This window comes from Ptychodera flava, chromosome 12 (genome assembly GCF_041260155.1).
Source record: "Ptychodera flava strain L36383 chromosome 12, AS_Pfla_20210202, whole genome shotgun sequence".
In the NCBI taxonomy this organism is placed as follows: domain Eukaryota; kingdom Metazoa; phylum Hemichordata; class Enteropneusta; family Ptychoderidae; genus Ptychodera; species Ptychodera flava.
In genome coordinates, this window is record NC_091939.1 from 14,949,353 (window position 1) to 14,969,371 (window position 20,019).

Sequence of the window (20,019 nt, forward strand, 5' to 3'; positions counted from 1 at the left end):
GAACATCAAAACGATGACTTAATCATAGTACTTTCTGAAGAGATATGTTTTCAGAGATGTTTTAAAAGAGGCAACAGATGGTGACAATCTAATTTCTTTTGGTAAGGCATTCCATAAAGTGGGAGCAGCATTAGAAAAAGAACGATAACCAAAGTGTTTCTGTTCCCAGTTCACCGGCTCCAAAATTGGTGTGAACGCTGAGCGTGTAAACCGTTTAGGAACGTGAACTGTGATAAGATCAGAAAGATAAGCAGGTGCTTGATCGTGCAAAATTTTATACACAAAAAGAAGAATTTTGAAATTAATTCTAGCATGGATAGGCAACCAGTGAAGCTCACGCCTCACTGGTGTGATGTGTTCATGCATTTTTGTGCGTGTAACTAGACGAGCAGCAGAATTTTGAAGTAACTGACGTTTACAGAGGTATTTGTCTTCGATACCGAACAGCAAGCTGTTGTACCTGTTGCAGTAATCGAGACGTGATGTTACAAAAGCGTGCACAAGTCTTTCAGTGTTTGTACGATCTAAAACATTTCTAATACGACCAATTCTATGTAGAGCGAACGATGCACACTGACATAATTTCAAAGTTTGAGTACTCATATCTGCACAGCAATTTAAATAAACACCAAGATCACGTAACATAACATATTTAGGTTTGTTCAAAGCTTGGATCCAGCAGGTGAAAAGCCATTAAAAGCTTATGAATGTAGGTTGTTTGACCAAATGGCTCCAGTGTCTAAGGAATGAAAGGTATGAGAAACATTCATCAACTGTTATATATTATTGACTGAATACACGGGTTTATGTACCCGAGAGCAGGTGACAATTTGTCCTCCTGGCGTCGGACAAATTGTCTCCTGCTGGGAGGGCACATAAACCCATGTATTCAGGCAATGATATTTTTATTACATGCCTCTTCACAGTTAACGCTACATGACTTTAGTTACATGAAGGGCATTCCCTTGTTATCTCTAGGTACACTTTTGATAAGTATTATAATCATCAGTCAGTGTGATAAACAACTGTGTTAAATATATGCTTATCTCTATAAATCAAAAAAAACCCTATAAATGAACAGCGTTACGTTCCACACTTCATCTTATATGGATGCTAGAATTACTTTGGCGTTGATCAACGACGTTTACATGTACATATTTGAATCGTATTTTAGATTTCGTCTGTACTAAATGTGGCAGGATTTGCAGGAATGAAAAGGCATTATGGGGTCACATCAAGATCTGCAAGCACTTGAAGAAAACTATACCAGAAGAAAACAGGCCTCAAGGTAAGCAATATACACTTACAGATAAGGGGTCTGGTATTTCTCTCGCTCAACCAGAAGGACAAATGTTAAGCGTGACGCCTTTATCAACCATCAGCAAATGTTCTGTGTTCCTTCATCTCTGTCGCTAAATGGTGATCCATAAATGATTATGCGTGCCGTCAATCGATAATAAAAGCTAATTACAATTTAATATATTAACAAACCTAATGTACGACTTCCTTTTCTTTACGAAATGATGCAGATCCAATTATGAAAAAGTCTTTCATAAAATACAGGAACATTCGTCCACCAAAGCCGATATTCGATTATAAAGGTAAATTACAGATTATTCTAACAAGCTCGAATTTAATCTTATCTTATCGTATAATATTTCGGAAGCTTTAGGGATGTACTGTCACTTTCAAAGTGTTTGAGTATTATAAAGAAGAGGTACAAATATGTTTGTAATCCCATCTGTATGTTTTTAGCTGTATCTAAGTGGCACGTTGATAGTAAAAAACTTTGTAGATGCCAAGAAGTTTAGATATATGCAGTTCTTACTCTTGAATACAAGTCAATTGGACTAGTAGAGGTTATAGCAACTGAAACATTTCGTGTGTCTTGTTTCAATGAGACATTCTCTATTTCAAAGCTTTTTTCGAACGACAGAAATTCACGGAAAACTAATATCGTCTTTCCAAACTTATTTTGTAAATAAATTTTTATACATATTGGAAATAATTACACCAGGTAACCCTTTGAGTGCTGTAATTGTTCTCACCAAAATTTTAGTGCAACATTTTTACCAATCTGTATGAATTTTTCTGTAAATGTTTGATAATTTTGGACCAAATGGACATCACATTTCATTGGCTACAGTTTGTTATCAAAATTTTGACAAAAATCTGAAAAAAAAATTGATTGAAGTATATTTTCTAAAGGTGACAAAAATTGACTTTGGCGCACAAAGGGTTAATACCCCTTAATAATGTGATCTCAATTTAGCCTTTGATCCGTTAATTATAGTTCTAGCCAAGAAGAAACGAGAGAAGAAAGAAGAATGGAAAACTATTTCGAAAGAAAGAAAAGGCAAGTGCAGTAGGCTCTGTTTGTAATGCAGTGTTCATAACACGATTTGAACTAATTTGAGATAATTGGATGATGATGAAGTAATGTCTGTTTAATCTGTAAATGTAAGCTGATCTGCTTTTTTTTTTTAGTCATACACTTATTTTTATGAGTAATTTGTAAAATTGAAATATTTAGCTATAGGGCACCTAATTTGTTTGGAAAAAATGAAGATCCAATTATCCCAAATTAGTTCCAATCGTGTTAATTTTAAAAGTGGGACATTTTCAAACATTTTGAATAATCCAAGCATGGGCATGTCGATTTTAACATCAACTAATCTGAAGTTCACCCACTGTCCGTTTGATAAATTCCATGAGAATGGAGGAAGTTGGGAAATAATGAAATGAATTGGTGCTCATCAAATTAGGATTAGGCGATATATACTACATTTACCATGCTGAAACGACCTTTTCACTTCCATAGAGTAATATGACTTTACGGCTCTGATATGGGTTCAGGCCCGTAAAGATTAATATTTGTGTGTGTACATGCACACATCTCAGTGTGTATACTTGTATCACATGGATAATATAAAAATTCTGTCGCTCTAAATAGGCCAAACTTTCGCTACTTTGCTCCGAATCATGTAAGATTGAGAAATATTATTGAACTTATACATCTACTTTTAATCTAGAAAAGAAGAACAAATACGATGAAAAGCCAAGAAGAGACTATGCGTTCTCAGAGGGGCCAATCACAGGTATATTCGCTTATCATATACGTCTAAATATTCATGGACACGATACAAAAATCATGTGGCCAACAGAACACATGTTTATACCACTGGTCGTTCTATAAATCGATTAGCTCCTGGAGCTCTATTGAACAGGTTGTAATCTGTAAGGTCAGTCATGTATAATGTACATGTAGTAATTCCTACTCTTTGAATGAAAAGAAAGTATTACGAATTTTAACAATAACTCCAATAATCAGCTAATTTTCTACTACAGTTTAGGCGTATTATTAACGTCCTCATTAGCGCTCCTCAGACAACTGAGTCACCCTGTAATATGTACAATTGTCATTTATTTAGACTTGGGATTGTTCAACATTAGCGACTGTAGAAAGCTCTCGGCCAACTTGTTCAAAAGGCGTCGTCAGAAAGACAAAGGAGACTGGCAAATAGATTACAGGGGAAGTACGTATCTCCTGGTCAGTATAACTAATTTAATTTTACATCAGTTGGCACTTCCAAAACTATACGCTGAAGAATGTTGGCTCATTAAAAGTAAGAATGTCGTACAACGAGTTGAAAAATACATATGGTGAGAATAACTAATATTACCGCCTAACTTTTTTCAATTCCATCGCATGAAAATATACTCAACAAATTGATTTTGTGCAGCTCATATTGCTTCTGAAAAATATCAGTCTTCATAGATGTAGAGAGTTCATTAAGACTGAAATATTGTCAGTGCTTATCTGCCTAGATTTCTAAACCTTCCTCTTTAAATAATCTTCAAATATATGGAAGAACAATGGGTTACCGATCAAGCAATGAGGATGCATACAATTGTATTCATCACGAGCACTTGGAAACCATGACATTCTTGTTGACCAGTGGCAATATTCCTCACCTATTGACTGTTTGAGAAGAGTTTCGCCATTGTTCGTAAATTTTGTACGACTCTGAAATTACAGGTCTAATCAAAATTTGGCCATCAAACCACGAGGCATACTGAAATACATGTTGCTAACTTTCGAGTATTCTGACTAATGACGATACACAAAAACTTACAGGGTCAGCGTTATTACTTGAGATGTAGATGTTTGAATATGATGTCTCGATTATTGAAGGTTTATCGCAAATGCTAATAAGGTAGCCTAACATCAAACCGATTGAAGTGTTTTTGCAAACTAGCAAATACTCTCTCTATTGATTACGAGAAGGAGATTTTTGAACACCTTCTTATTGGCATAGGTGTTTCGTATATTGATAGTCATTACAAAACTGCAACACTGACGGTCCGTTAGTTGGGTTAAATGGAAATGTTCCAAAATCAAAGATGTCAACTTAATCGGTCCTGTGGTTCTTGAGACCGGATATTTACTATTGTCGCCTGGTCACATGGCCGTTTCAACGTTCATGTGTACATTCATATAGGCCCTGAACCCTGAGCAAAGAGGCTTACATGGGATGGTTTGCAGTTTCAGATTTACCAATAATTAGTAGAAGAAGAAAGAAAAGAAATGGGATTACTGGAGGTCAACAAATAGAGGCCAACGCAGAGTATAATGTGACCCCTAACAATGAAGGTTGTCTGTTCTTTTTATATAATTTTATTAACATTGTTTTCCTGCGTGAAGTCTTCTCCACATTATCAGATGACGATCATGCCATGAACTGATGACTGAGTAAGATCTCTTTGTGGAAGAACTCGGACAACTGTTTTGATATCTGTGATTTGATGCATTTTATCTTTTTATTACATAAATCTATTGTCATGTTAAAGTCACACCTAAAAAGTGTTGTTTATAAAAATCATGCTTCAGCAATATCAGCCACGTTTCACGCAGACATCGACCAAGACCGACATCGAGTCTCACGTGCCGTTTTTTCTTTTATTTTGCCTGTTTATCGTTAAATGTAGCAAGGTGTAAACGGTTTTTTAAATATTCAAAATAATACTTTTCTAACTGTATCTTTGGGAAGTTTCAAGAAGAGGAAGATATTACAATGACATAATTTTGCATCTCTACTCTTAAAACAAATTGAATCGGTTGTTCTTTACCTTAACGTATATTTCTCTCTCGTGTTAATCATCATTCTCTGACCGACCCATTACTCGTGAGCCAATCGATCTTATGACAACACATTCATGTAACTGGATTTCTGGCTTTGTAGATGTTAGTAGTATATCTTTAAATTGACTTGAAGTATTTGTATTTGCATTCCTTGAAAAGCAGATAAAAGATAAATTAAAGAAAGTTTTTCGTCAGTTTACGAGCTAACCCTCATTTTTAAATTCTTGTTGATTTTAAGGCTTAAATTATGTCAACTTCTGAGATGACACCGTCTTGCGAAGATTAAGAAATGTGGTCATCTCAATTTCTGGCGATAAGTCCAAAATTTTTAGTTGCAGGGATTTATGCAAAAAACAGTTTCGACAAATCGTGTTGTGTTACCTATATTCCATATAATAAAGCAACATGGCGGACGAACTCTTCCGGCCTTACTTTGATAGATGCAAATTTCTATTATTGTCTTACTGACTGTAAAATATGACCATCTTCTTAAGTTATTTAATAATCAAGCTTTACCGGCTTGGAAATCAGTATACACGACGTACAAGGCTCAAAAGTGCTCCGATCTAGGGCCAAGCATGCAATCGAATACTCATTCCTTACAGCTAATGCCACATTATAGGTTGCTAGGTCTAAATGCACAAGAAACTATATTATATAAATAGAGCAGCTTTTACCGAATAATTGATCTAAAGTAATAGCGAATAGAGCTTTCACCTCCCTTACGCTCAACTTCTCTCCTTTTCCTCTTTTCTTACTGACAAAGATTTAATTATTAGAAAGTCTTCCACAAAACGCAGGAATATTGGTCCACCACCAGATCCAATTCATGATATTAAAGGTAACTAGAGAAATTTTATGGAGGTTAACATTATATAGGATCTGCTTCTGAGATAAGAAATACCTTCGACGATGACACAGTCGTTGCCGATGATCTACGATCAGTGTTTTTTTTTTAAAACTAGTTCAAATGGCGCATAAAATGACTTTACATAGCCTGGCCACCGTATATCTCGTATGTCTCAAAGTTCTGACGAGAAAACAACCGATCACCAAAACTGGTTTGATTAACTTAATAGTTATATGACATGTAAGCACTTAAAGCAAACTTCACAGCAAAATATATTCGGTGTTTTTATCACCCTTAGCTTGTCTGGTATGTGATGGGTTGTGCTATTGCCGGAGAAATTTGGCACCTTACGCCATTGTTGGAGACCCAAGACGTTTTGATACTCAGGGGCCAAAGAATCGACAGTACCGATGTCGAGATGACTTTCTCAGGAAAGCATATGTAGGGGAAAGATTAAGCAACTCTGGTGAGTAAATTATATAATTTAAAAATTTCTTCAACTAATATACTTTATTCATTTTTATTCCACAAAAACATCATGAGCATGAAATCCACTTCAAAATTAAGAGGACGCCTGCTAAGAAAGGGGTGACGGGTAGGGACATATTAGGTGTTTTGGACTTGATCGACCTCATCCAGTTTCATATTGCCCTGTCAGGGTGACGTTTGCAGTAAATTTAAATATGAGCATTTATATTTATCGTCAAATGTCTAGCCATCACGGTGCCCGTCAAAAGTCGACTGCTCTTGGTTGTTCGCCAAATATACTTGCGGCATGCGAAGTAAACATAAAACATGGCTTTCCACTCTTCGCTAACGATATTGCCGATGGCTCGGATAAGGAGGGCTTTGAGGAAATCGGATATCTTTGTCAGCCAGTCATAATGGAATTCTACCTTCTACCTTCAAGTATAATCTTCAGCAAAAACCTGAAAGTATGCAAAATTCGAGCTCTCAGCTTAAGCAAAAATCCGTTTTTGACGTTCCGCACTAGAATTTCAATATACTGTTATGATATAATAGCAATAAATCACACCCAGCAACTGTATACCACTCGATTTTGACCAGTTTACTCCATATATGCACTCGCTATCGCTCGTGCATATATGTCGTCAACCGGTCAAAATATCGTGGTATACCGTCGTAGGGTGTGCTTTATTGCTTAAATATCACTATGCGTATGCAAGCGTCAATGCTGTCATACAGAAAAGTAATTCACAAGGCCATAAAATACACAAAACTGCTTACAGCCCTTTCCAGAAACTTTGATCAGAGATAGTGCCATTTTCACTTAATTTTGAACTAAGAGAGCTTTACAATATTTCGTACAAAGAGCAGTTTATCGTTATATATTGTAGGATGCAACTATTAATCGCTTAGAAAAAACATTTCTTAACAGAATGGGTTTAAATGTCCGTTAAGCCGTTAGGTAAAATGATTAATTCGAACGTCGAAGGCAGTCAGCAACATGCTGAAAAGTGATGCGACAAAACTGTCAATACAAATTTTTGTTAAGTTTTTCCCGACAAGCCTAACTTTCATTTCCTTTGACTATAAAGAGTTTGTTGACAGTATTTTACTAATATAATATCAATTCGGTTATCAAGTGTTATGCTTCTTAAGGACAGCCTCCAATGCAAGAAACGTTGTAAAGATATTATTTGCATCAGCATCGTACAATAATGCATGCTAGATTATTTAGTGTTCTCCGTCATTTTTCTTGTGTACAATTCTATGTCATACAATGTTAAAATAATCTATAACTCAATGACTTTTGAATGATCATTCAAGAACGTTCCCAGGATCTATAAAGAGCAGCATCAATCTACCTGTTAAATTACATAGTGCGATCGTGTACTTTTTGAATTGTACGCGACGCGTGATTACATAGGCCACACAGTTTACATAGAAAACATCCGATTAGGAGTAAAACCGAGAAATTCAGAGTAATAAATTCAAATACAATTAGAAATACTGCATTAAAATACTGAGACGCAGGTGTCTTTATGGTAAATAAACACGAAGGCATACACATCAAAAAAGAAGTGGGAAAAGTTCAATGGATAAATATTTCTGTGGGATTCAAAAGTAAAGCAGGCTGGTTGATAAAGGAAAAACAATGCTAATTGATAACCATTGAATGGAAAATTGACCATAATGAATACTGTAGACGGATATAAAAATGAGAATTATAGAAAGCGGGAAAGCATTGACTAACCTCGGACGGAGCAGAAAAAGTCCCTTTTAGGTTGAGGTGCTGGAAAGGAGTGTGACAAAAGACGTGAGAACGCGCCCTTTAGGTAAACGGACATTGTGTAAATCAGAGGGCACCCTAGTCGGAGTGAAGAAGTGAAATACAATGAAAACAAAACACTAGCAAGGGAGAGGGACAACGGGTGCATGAGGGGTATCAACTATCTCTTACGATAATACCTTTCGGTTGTTAGTGTTATAAGATATGTTACCGATGACATCATGTGTTTGGCCAGTAGGGGTGCTCGCATAAGTACAGTTTAGATGATAAAGTGACAGTGATTGCAGTTACCGCAGCGCTCAGTATGACTTGGTTTTGTAATTAAATGGTTTATTAAGGCTATCTTTGACAAGAAGGTTTGGAGGTGGGCGGATTGTCTGAAAGAAGTTATTTGAATTTCCCGTATGGATTTCTTGGTTTTATTGTCTTTGGTATTGTCCTAGCTCAACTAACCGAGAAATAACTGACCGTTTTCTTTCTTTACCCACAGCTTTCTAGTTTCTCTACACCATCTTTTACTATAATTTGTTATTTTTATTTATTTTACCAATTAAGCTTGTCCAACGTATAAAAAGTTGTGGATTGTTGACCGGCATTTGGCAGAACGTCTAGGAGCGCCTCACAATACATCTCATGACAGGTCAACAAAGAGGAATAGACCTCGTTTTAAGCACATTGTTTGTCTTAGTGACTTTCCTATCTTCAGGGAACGCTTATCAAGAAATAATCGTAAGTAATAAACTTCATTTACGTCGAATATACTTCAAATATCTTCTCCTATGAAACTTCTACGAAGCTCATGGCATTGCATGAAATTTGCTTTACGTCCCGAGGTATGACTAAAATGTCTGCCTTATGTAAAAATATTGTGTAAGACATGTTTGATGTGTGTTGTTTTTAGTGTTTTTAATATGCCGCAATGTTGCGTTAAGGAGCAGTGCTCACAATTTGCAGTTAGCTTAACTTAGTTGCACAAGCGGTACGTATATGGGAGGCTATTAAGATCATCTACCGCATGCCCGGATATTTGTATTTATGGCCTGCTATAGAGCTATCTTGAACAGATGCACATAGGCCTATTATCATTAAATTTGGTATGAAGGAATGCAAGGATATATTGGAAGGACGTTTTTGTTTTTGCTGGAGTGATATAAATACGAATAAGGGCTTCAAAATTCGAAATTATGAAATTATTGTCACACACCATTTATATTTTTCAGGTCCTCAAATATAGCCGCATTCACGTTTGTTCAAATTAGCATAAATTTTGCGGATGCAAAGTCATGCGTTCTTCATTTACGTCGAATATACCTCAAATATCTTCTCCTATGAAACTTCTACGAAGCTCATGGCATTGCATAAAATTTGCTTTAGGTCCCGATGTATGACTAAATGCATGCCGGAAAATGCCGAGAGAGTTTGACCGGTTAAGAAGGGCTTGACTACGCAGTTTCTGCGTAGTGAAGCTTCATTACGTATTCATGGTGACCCCTGGCCAGCTGTCAATAACTTTGGGGGCTTTTGTCTTTTGGCCTGCTTTGCATATGCGTCGTTGGACACGACCTGCCAATCACCCAGGTAGTCAATTAAACTATTAGTTGACTGTTTACCGACCCAATTAACACTATCCAGCAGTATCAGTCATATTTTAATCGCGTGGCCCGGGTGGGCACAACGTAGGAACGCGTGTATTTCTATGTGTACGTTTCACTTGTGGTGTTGTTTGTACCATGGAGGTAGGAATGTTTGTACCATCGTGCGTTTGAAGTAAGCTTATTTGTTTCACCTACAGCATTACCTTCAAGGTGACAGGCTAACTATTAATGTTCAGTATCATTGCACCGAGTTCTGCCCACGGTGAAAACCACCTGTTTTGCCACGGTCCCTCTGTGGAGGGACCGTGGTTTTGCCTACTAATTACTGCCCGTCGCTGCCCGTCCTGAATGTAGCCTATCTATAGCTACAGTAATCAGTCAATATATAATACCCCGCGCCTTATAATTTTTATATAAACCACAGTCTCTCTATCCACGAGGGACTGTGTATAAACTTATAAAATCATAGTCCGTGCCGTAAAATTGTTGACTTTCGATGCGATATAGAGGTTGATCGTTGAATCGCACCGGCGCATCCATATTACTTGCCCCATAAGCTTACTACTCTGTAGAGGGTGGGTAGATGGAATTCCTGGGCCAAAAATGAACACCGGGGCGAAACTTTTTGTGAACCCATGTGAAAACATAAATCATTTATCAGTTTTGATATATACTCCTAAATTGTAAGTTTGATCATGGAGGTACCTCCATGGTTTGATCAAAATCGAGACCACATTCAAGGGCTATGCAGACTGTCCATGTACGCACACACAGTGACAAGAAGGCGGCAAACACCTACTTACCAAGCACATCGAATCGGCGAAAAGAAGCATAAAAAAGCTATAGGCTCATCGCCAAAACAAACGCGCCAAGCGCTAACAAAAACCCATACCAAGCGGCCCTTTTCAGGGCCACCAAACACTCCAAAAAGAGAACTACCCAAAAAACCATAAAATGACATAGAACACACAAACACTTAAAAGAAATAACAAAAATCGTACACATAAAAATAACGTGACAGAAAAAATGGCCGTGGAAATAAATCAGCTATTTCCAAAGAAAAGCCGACAACAACATGAAATTCAACAACAACCTATCATCGCTCAAACTATGAAACTCCGAAAATAGTACTAGGCAAAGGCCTTAAAATTAATTCGGACGCCAACAAAACCAAACAGAATAAAACCACCTCAGGATTTCAACAAATAAAGTCGTAAAATGTGACTACGCTACATCGTGAGACACAAACAATCGCAACAACACAAATTCAAAGAAAAGTCAAATTGGGCTCCACAAACAACAAACACCAAAAACTTGAAAGCTATCTGAAGCTGCTAAACTCGCACTTCTAGAGATACCCTTTCAAACAAGGAAACAAAACATGTCGCGTGCTAAAAGAATCGCGATAAACCAGCTTGCAAACAATAGACAAATTTCGGGGAAAAAACCCTCGACAAGGGTCGGGTTTTCGTCATTGTCAACACAAACGATTACGTACTCGAATGCGAAAGGCAATTACGCAACACTCAGTATTATACACAACAAGCCAGAACAAACAGTAAACAAAGTAAACGAACTATGAATCAAAATGTACGAGAACAAGCACATCAACCAGGATACTTGTGAGTATCTTGATCCAATAAACATAAAATCCGTACCCCAGTGGTACTTATTGCCTAAAAATTCACAAACCTCCGCAAAAATCTAAAAGACACACCAGTCAAAACAAAATTTACCGAAGTAAAGAAACATAGAACAAACAAACCGAACCACCAAACGGACTCACAACGTGACCAAAAATTAATATACTTGCCTCGCTAATCGAAAAGCAAGACCACTAAAATGCATTAAAATAAATTTTCACAAACACAAACTAAGGAAAGAATCTACACCGCGACTGATGAGAAACCACAACCGGGTTTCGAAACGCAAGCGTCAAAGGGCGACTCTATCAACTTTTGTAACAACATAGGTCCGGCTGCGTCTCGCCACAAGCTTTCCCCAACACAACATTCCCCACACAAACAAAACATTACCGTACACACTATCCAAACTTCTCTACAAATATCCAAAGCGAAACAAACATTTTTATTAACACACACAATCGGATAAGAATGTAGGAACACATTTTCGAAACGAATCAAACACAAACTCGACACAAAAACATTTAGGATAGTTAGATGGGGAGCCTCTTTCACATTTTTTACATCTCGCTATACTGTCTATGATTCTAAAAATAAAGTCATCTGCCACTTTTTCTGTATACGCGGTTTGGCAAAACTCATCTCTTCAATCGAAAGTCGGGCGATTTCATGGTTCTTTGGGGTACGTCGAGCTTAAGGAATGTGGTTATATTCGCGATGTTTTATTCGAAATTATTTATTTCTTCTAGGGCAAATGCACGTAATTCATGCTGTTGGAAATACTGGCCGCTCATAAACAAGACAATAAACTCGATATCTGTGCATCTTTACTTTTATTGTCAAAGTACCATCGACACCCCCCAAAAAAACAAATGGTTCAGTCCACGCGTGGGTTCAGTCCAGGTATTTGCAACGCAAGTCACCTAGGCGACGGTAATCCGCACCACTTATCACCATCGGGAAGGTACTCCTCCCCCTATACCACTGGCGATCCCACCCTCAAGGCACTGCGTCATTCGACCAAGCATTGTTATTGTAATTTCCTTCATAAATTAACAGCGAGGTCAACCGGTCAAACTCTCTCGGCATTTTCTCTCATGGTAAATTAAGGAACAGTTCTGCCCAGTTTTGGCCAAAGAACATTTTGCCTCCCTAAGTAAAGGTCACATAGCTTTCTCAATTTATGATGTAGGTTCCCGGGGCTGACTTACTATTTTACAAATTGATGGTGAAATCACCGAACGTAAATAGGTTAATTCCTTATTCAATTTTGACTCTTTAGGCAAACACCTTTTCCTCTGAAACCATTTGTCTGGTAGATTCACGTTTAGGTTTGTCCTAAAATGACTTACTGTATTTTCTATGAATGATCGTAAAATGAGCATTTATGAGAGTATTTTAGTCAGTATTGATATATTGTAAACAATTTTTTCTCAAAAATGCAGAGATGTACAATATTTGCAAGATCCTTGAGCGATTTCATTCCATTTGAGTAAATGATTGTGATATTTGCATAAATTTTCAAAACCAATTTCTCAGTATCTCACAAACTTCATATCTGATAGGATCGTACATTGTTATTGACGCTATTGTTAACCAATAACATGGGTTTGAAATATTACTTTGCATGAATTCATCATAAAATAATACGTTTCGCCAATCTACATATTATAAGCAGAATTATATCACGCGATCTTTAAGCGGTTCAACGTAATTGACTTAAGTTAATAGATGCTTTGTGTCAAAATAACCAAACTAAAGTATATGTTCCGCAGTGTTTTCATATTTGCCAGATTAATACGCATGTCATTCCAGTCTACACATCGAGGATAGCAAGCAATATTTGCAAAATAACCTTACGATCAAAATTTATATGTTTCTCTTTTACTGAAGGCCTACGTTCTATCTTAAAGGTATACTGTCACCTGTTTTGATTTTGCCACAATTACCATGGAAAGAGAAAATGTAACCCATCACAGATTTTAAGCGGGTGGCCGCTTTTAAAAAACAGCGCCCTCACATGGGCATTTTGAATACCAAGGAACGCCCCTTTGACCATATATGGGCACATTTAGATTACAGGTGACTCTATACCTTTAAGACCTACACGCATCTTCATGCGAATTAACTGAATGTTTCCCTGAATTTATCCACTTATGTAGACCAAGCAGGAGCAACATGTACGTATTGCGGCAAGGTGTTTATCGGGCATGTGGAAGCTCAAGACCATCTTCAAATTACTCATACGCAGAAACGACCTAAACAAAGATGTAAGTATCAATCTTAACGTTGTACTTATAGTATGACGATGCCAAAATGAAAATTTCATCCAATGACTTGTTTAAATGTGGTGGAACGGTCACTTGAGCAAATATCTCCAATTAATTGTTGGCTTTTTGATCAAGTCATTTTAAAGCCACTCGCTTTCTTGGCCGAGCTCAGTATTTTCAACTTTTCCTCAAAACCATTGATTTGATCACTTTGAGGGTTAGTATGGATGTTCCTTGAGAAATGGAATCAGAATTGCTGTTATTTTGTGGCGATACATGCTTTGTATTATATTTAAAATTTTCTTCATTCAAATATAATTAGGGACACAAACCAACCGGGCGCTGGCCCCTATTGGTTTCGTTCGAAATCTTCTGCTTCTCCTTCATGGGAATGACAGAGACCTTAGTCGGTACTTAAGAAGACTCTTTGCTAGCACCGTAGGTTGTTCATACTGGTCTTAATCTCATAGGCGATCAGGTGGAATTTTATGTAAAACGTGAGGTCTTTTATTTTCAATGACCTATATAACTTTTTTCAAATAACTCTTTGTCCTCTGTTTTGGTTTCGCAAACTTTGTTACTGCTTTCTTCTTTTCATCGGAGAATTTCTATACAATTTGCATCTTGCCTTATTTAACATCGTGTTTTCTTTCAGACACCACTGATATTTTACTCATTTCCAGCTGTCTTCTCCATTCATCAGTTACTTCTGTCTCGTCATGGCTTTATACCATCGCTTTTGCAGTTTTCTTTCAAGTTCTTGCTGATCATTACCTTAAATTTCCCGCTGCTGTTCCAGTACATCACGGATCAATTTATAGATATTACAGTCCATTTCTTATTTTAAGTTTCATCGTTTTTTCAGTTCAACATTTATTTATTATATCTGTATTTCTTTTTGTTTTATTTTATTCAACAGTGGCAACCACTTACAGACAAGTGAAAAAAAATACAAAATACAAATCTAATCAAGACAAAATTGAAAATGAAGAACTACATATACAAGGGACATGCAACAGATTAAAATCACATAGACAAGACTGCAAAGACATTTGTTTCGTAAAGTTGAAATGAATTGCAAAATACATCAATATTACTTTTACTATTAAGCGAAAAACGGGAAATGCGACAAATGAATCCGCTCTTTGTAGCATCGACTCTATTATTGGGTATGTAAATCAGGCCCCTTCTTCTGGCACTTAAACGATGAACGTTGAAGCCAAAGAAAGAGACACTATCTATCTGTACATTTAAAAATGACAGAAGACTTATTCGCAGCACTACACAGTCAAAAATATCCCTACGAAGATGTAAATGTGAAATATTATAAAAGTGCAGAGTAAATCACAGTCACAATTATACAATACACTGCTGTCCTTATGAAAGCGTTTTAAGAAAGCGTTTTTGGATTGATTCAATTCTCATTGCTTGGTGCACTGTGATAGAATCAAAAATAACACAAGTAATCTTTAATAATAATAATAATAATAATATTTATTTCTTATAGAGCGCATTACATTTTAAAAATCTCAATGCGCTTTACACAACACTAAAAAAAGAGGTAAATTATAAATAAAAATTACGAGAAAACACCAATAAAATGCAAAGAGGTAAAATTTTAAAAAGTGTCTAGGAATAAAATGATCTAAAAAGATAAGTTTTTAACTGACTTCTAAAATTGTTAAAAGAATTAGCAAGCCTTATCTCAAATGGTAAAGCATTCCACAAATGGGGAGCACATACAGAAAAGGCTCTATTGCCATAAAAAGCCGTGTTGCAAACAGGCTGATGCAAAATGATCGCACCACTAGACTGGGACCAAGTGTACGACCAGTATGAACTGACTGTAAGCATTTCTGCTAGATAGTCGGGGGCTTGGCTGTAAGAATTTTGTAAGTGAAACAAAGAATTTTAAAATCAATTCGTTTCTGGACTGGAAGCCAATGTAAATTTTGTAGTACTGGTGTTATGTGGTCCCTTTTCTTCTTTCTGCTAACAAGCCGGGCGGCTGAATTTTGAATAGCCTGGAGTTTACGTATTCAAAATTCGGAAGACCAAAAAGAAGACTGTTGCAGTAATCCAAACGTGATGTAATGAAGGCATGAACAAGTTTCTCCGTGGTACGTTGGTCGAGAAGATCACGAATCTTTCCTAACCTCCAAATCGCATGTGATGCTGATCTACAAATATTTGTAACATGGTCTTTACCCTCTGTTGGTCAAATAACTATGAAACCACTTTGACAGATCCTCATGAAAACAGTAACACTGTAACTTATGAAGAAACGTGATTTACTTCATCAAATGCTCTGCTGAAATCAGTGTAAATAAGCCATTACTATTCGTCTCAATATTTTCAGCATTTTGTCTGATCTCATTTTTTGCCAACTCTTCTTTTGATTTGATGTGTAAGCTTACTTTCCTGTACAACAGATTGATTTTAATATTAAACGTTCGTATGGAAAATTAAAATCTTTTTCAATTCTTCTTCCGTACTTTTTTGTCGCTCCTAATCACAGAAACTGCTGCAAGAATATTTACGAAACTTTACACCTTATTCGGGGTAGGGAGGACTAGTGCAATGGAACACTTGCACTTCAATTGGTCACATGACCTTGGCGGCCATATTGTTAAACCATACCTTGAGGTTGCGTGTCGTACCTACACCTACATTCTACAACAGTATTCTGTCTTGAGATGGTTCTGCATGTTTCATTCAGATTTCTTTGGCAACATAGGCGGCAAGCGAAATGCCTTACCAATCAAACACAATTATTCTGTGACAATAAAGGCTTGGTAAATATATATCCATGGAAGGAAACAATAATAAATACGTTTGTAATGAAGTTACAACTTTACTGTAAGATTGTGCATTTATTTAAAGGTAAACTCAGTATGGTGTTAATGATCGGGTACCAACGATGAGTCAATTGTAGAATCTACATAATGCATTGAATAAGATGACTTACACTACACAATATTTAAATGAATGAGGGTGACGTGCGAGTATACACACAACTGAGATGATCTCGATTAGTGATCTATAGCCACAAATCACCTCTTTCCCTGTAAATGCGGACTCTGTCCCAAGGTGTAAATTGTTATGACTGAATGGCGTCCTCTAATACACAATATATAAGTATTCTGACGTTATTTTAGTTTCCGTAAAACAATAATCTTTACAATTCTTACATTCATCGTAAAAAAATAACAAAAACAATATGTTGTTTGCATCTTGTGATGAAGAGGGTTTAATGAGGTTGTCTTTCCGTTTCAGCCTGTGGTGATATTCCTTTTTAGTGACGGGAACCCCGAGGAGGGATGTTCGCTTCAGGCAGTACACGTAGTGGTTCATTCAGTGTTTCCTTGGCGAGTTCTGCTACATGTTCCAACGCTTCTCTGTCGTTTACTTACAACACATTAAAGGTTGGGTCTGCCGGATCCAGCAGAATCGGTCTGCAAACAGAGAGGAAGGATGATCGCTTAATTGCAGAATACTTTGACATCGGACATTTTGTTTAGCTATGTCATTGCCGCGATTGATATGCTAGCTTCATCACGTACAATAATTTCTTGTTCATAACCAGCATGCCGTAGAAAAGATGTGATCGTATATTTGCAGAGATCCTAAGCATGCTTGCAATAAAGGATTCGAATAAAATTCGCCCCTCTTATCAAAGTATTGAAAGACTTACATGCCATCTTCAATGCTGCTGTCGATGTCCAGGCATGTGGCATGCGTACCCGATGATCACATTTTAAATCAATGGCTTTTTCGTAAAAATTTAAGCGAGTCCTGCTAAAATCGTCTCACTCATTCAAACAGCATGCCATAAAAGAACATGTAGCAACCATATTCCCTACGCTTCTGCACCTGTCCATGAATTAACTCCCACCCCATAAGAAAACTAGCTTTCACACTTATACAAGTAGACATTAGCCCAAAGAGTGCCAGATATATGTACAACACACAGTATGTGATCACGCACAACGACTAATACATGCTAAGCAATATATGTGAACGTAAGCGGCTACAACTACATACCTACACGCTCACACACGCATTTTGAGTGCAGATGATCAAATTATCATAAAACTACATATACCTTTGCATGCCTTTCTTTCCTTCGGCTGCAATTTCCTGATCATAATTACAGTACCATACGACATCAATGTGCTTGTAGGCGACTAAATTTTGCATCACAGCTTTGAAGGCAGACACGATGTCAAGCCCGTCTGTGTAACCAATTTCCTCACAGACGTGAATGGTGATCAGCTCAAGTGAGTATAAACTCGGATAATATAAAGCAGGTGTTCTCTCCTTGATCTGAGGGATAACAACTCTCTTATTCCAAGACTTCACAATCTTTCTTATCGTCTTCAATTTCTTATGTCGTATATAAACAAAGTTAATTCGAAGTTTGCGAATATAATTGTAGAAAACGCTGCGATCGCCCGGAGAGGATGTCAACATGTGCCAGAATAATTGACGTTTCCACTCTGTACAAAGGTAAAAAGGTAATCACTTGTCACACGCGCATCAAGACATAATCGAGATAATTGAGTCCTGCAAGATGACTTATTATCGTATATTTAGAAACGTTGCAGCTTCGATTCGCCAAAGCAGTCATGGGTACGTATATTTTGCCGTAACAGAAGCCCAACTATGTCCTCATTTAGACGAGTTGAGCTACCTTGATTAATAAATGAAATATTTTTTCTCACTTTGCTAGCACCGGAGCTTGTTCATACTGGTCTTAATCTCATAGGCGATCAGGTGGAATTTTATGTAAAACGTGAGGTCTTTTATTTTCAATGACCTATATAACTTTTTTCAAATAACTCTTTGTCCTCTGTTTTGGTTTCGCAAACTTTGTTACTGCTTTCTTCTTTTCATCGGAGAATTTCTATACAATTTGCATCTTGCCTTATTTAACATTGTGTTTTCTTTCAGACACCACTGATATTTTACTCATTTCCAGCTGTCTTCTCCATTCATCAGTTACCCCCTGTCTCGTCATGGCTTTTATACCATCGCTTTTGCAGTTTTCTTTCCAGTTCTTGCAGATCATTGCCTCAAATTTCCCGTTGCTGTTCCAGTACATCACGGATCAATTTATAGATATTATAGTCCATTTCTTATTTTAAGTTTCATCGTTTTTTCAGTTCAACATTTATTTATTATATTTATATTTCTTTTTGTTTTATTTTATTCTCGTCAACAGTGGCAGCCACTTACAGACAAGCAAAAAAAAAGAAATATAAAATACAAATCTAATCAAGACAAAATTGAAAATGAAGAACTACATATACAAGGGACATGCAACAGATTAAAATCACATAGACAAGACTGCAAAGACATTTGTTTCGTAAAGTTGAAATGAATGGCAAAATACATCAATATTACTATTACTATTAAGCGAAAAACGGGAAATGCGACAAATGAATCCGCTCTTTGTAGCATCGACTCTATTATTGGGTATGTAAATCAGGCCCCTTCTTCTGGCACTGAAACGATGAACGTTGAAGCCAAAGAAAGAGACACTATATGTACATTTAAAATATGACAGAAGACTTATTCGCAGCACTACACAGTCAAAAATATCCCTACGAAGATGTAAATGTGAAATATTATAAAAGTGCAGAGTAAATCACAGTCACAATTATACAAGACACTGCTGTCCTTATGAAAGCGTTTTAAGAAAGCGTTTTTGGATTGATTCAATTCTCATTGCTTGGTGCACTGTGATAGAATCAAAAATAACACAAGTAATCTTTACCCTCTGTTGGTCAAGTAACTATGAAACCACCTTGACAGATCCTCATGAAAACAGTAACACTGTAACTTATGAAGAAACGTGATTTACTTCATCAAATGCTCTGCTGAAATCAGTGTAAATAAGCCATTACTATTCGTCTCAATATTTTCAGCATTTTGTCTGATCTCATTTTTTGCCAACTCTTCTTTTGATTTGATGTGTAAGCTTACTTTCCTGTACAACAGATTGATTTTAATATTAAACGTTCGTATGGAAAATTAAAATCTTTTTCAATTCTTCTTCCGTACTTTTTTGTCGCTCCTAATCACAGAAACTGCTGCAAGAATATTTACGAAACTTTACACCTTATTCGGGGTAGGGAGGACTAGTGCAATGGAACACTTGCACTTCAATTGGTCACATGACCTTGGCGGCCATATTGTTAAACCATACCTTGAGGTTGCGTGTCGTACCTACACCTACATTCTACAACAGTATTCTGTCTT

General features: G+C 36.8%; 1 protein-coding gene across 2 annotated transcripts in view; it reads left to right on the plus strand.

The window, feature by feature from the left end:
* Positions 1 to 19,521, plus strand: part of LOC139145107 (uncharacterized) — a 32,930-nt gene extending 13,409 nt beyond the window's left edge. The window contains exons 5-16 of one of the 2 annotated variants that reach the window (XR_011554895.1): positions 1,175 to 1,288; positions 1,530 to 1,601; positions 2,294 to 2,356; positions 3,033 to 3,098; positions 3,432 to 3,536; positions 4,547 to 4,654; positions 5,910 to 5,984; positions 6,292 to 6,459; positions 8,803 to 8,976; positions 13,648 to 13,755; positions 14,675 to 14,937; positions 19,247 to 19,521. Coding sequence is in view for 1 of the 2 variants with exons in the window: in XM_070716056.1 (XP_070572157.1) it covers positions 1,175 to 1,288; positions 1,530 to 1,601; positions 2,294 to 2,356; positions 3,033 to 3,098; positions 3,432 to 3,536; positions 4,547 to 4,654; positions 5,910 to 5,984; positions 6,292 to 6,459; positions 8,803 to 8,976; positions 13,648 to 13,755; positions 18,980 to 19,032 (1,106 nt within the window). In the remaining variant the exon portion in view is untranslated. Of the gene's footprint in view, positions 1 to 1,174; positions 1,289 to 1,529; positions 1,602 to 2,293; positions 2,357 to 3,032; positions 3,099 to 3,431; positions 3,537 to 4,546; positions 4,655 to 5,909; positions 5,985 to 6,291; positions 6,460 to 8,802; positions 8,977 to 13,647; positions 13,756 to 14,674; positions 14,938 to 18,979; positions 19,167 to 19,246 lie in introns of those variants that run through there. The other variant, XM_070716056.1, reaches the window with a different exon arrangement.
* The last annotated feature ends 498 nt before the right edge of the window (positions 19,522 to 20,019 follow it).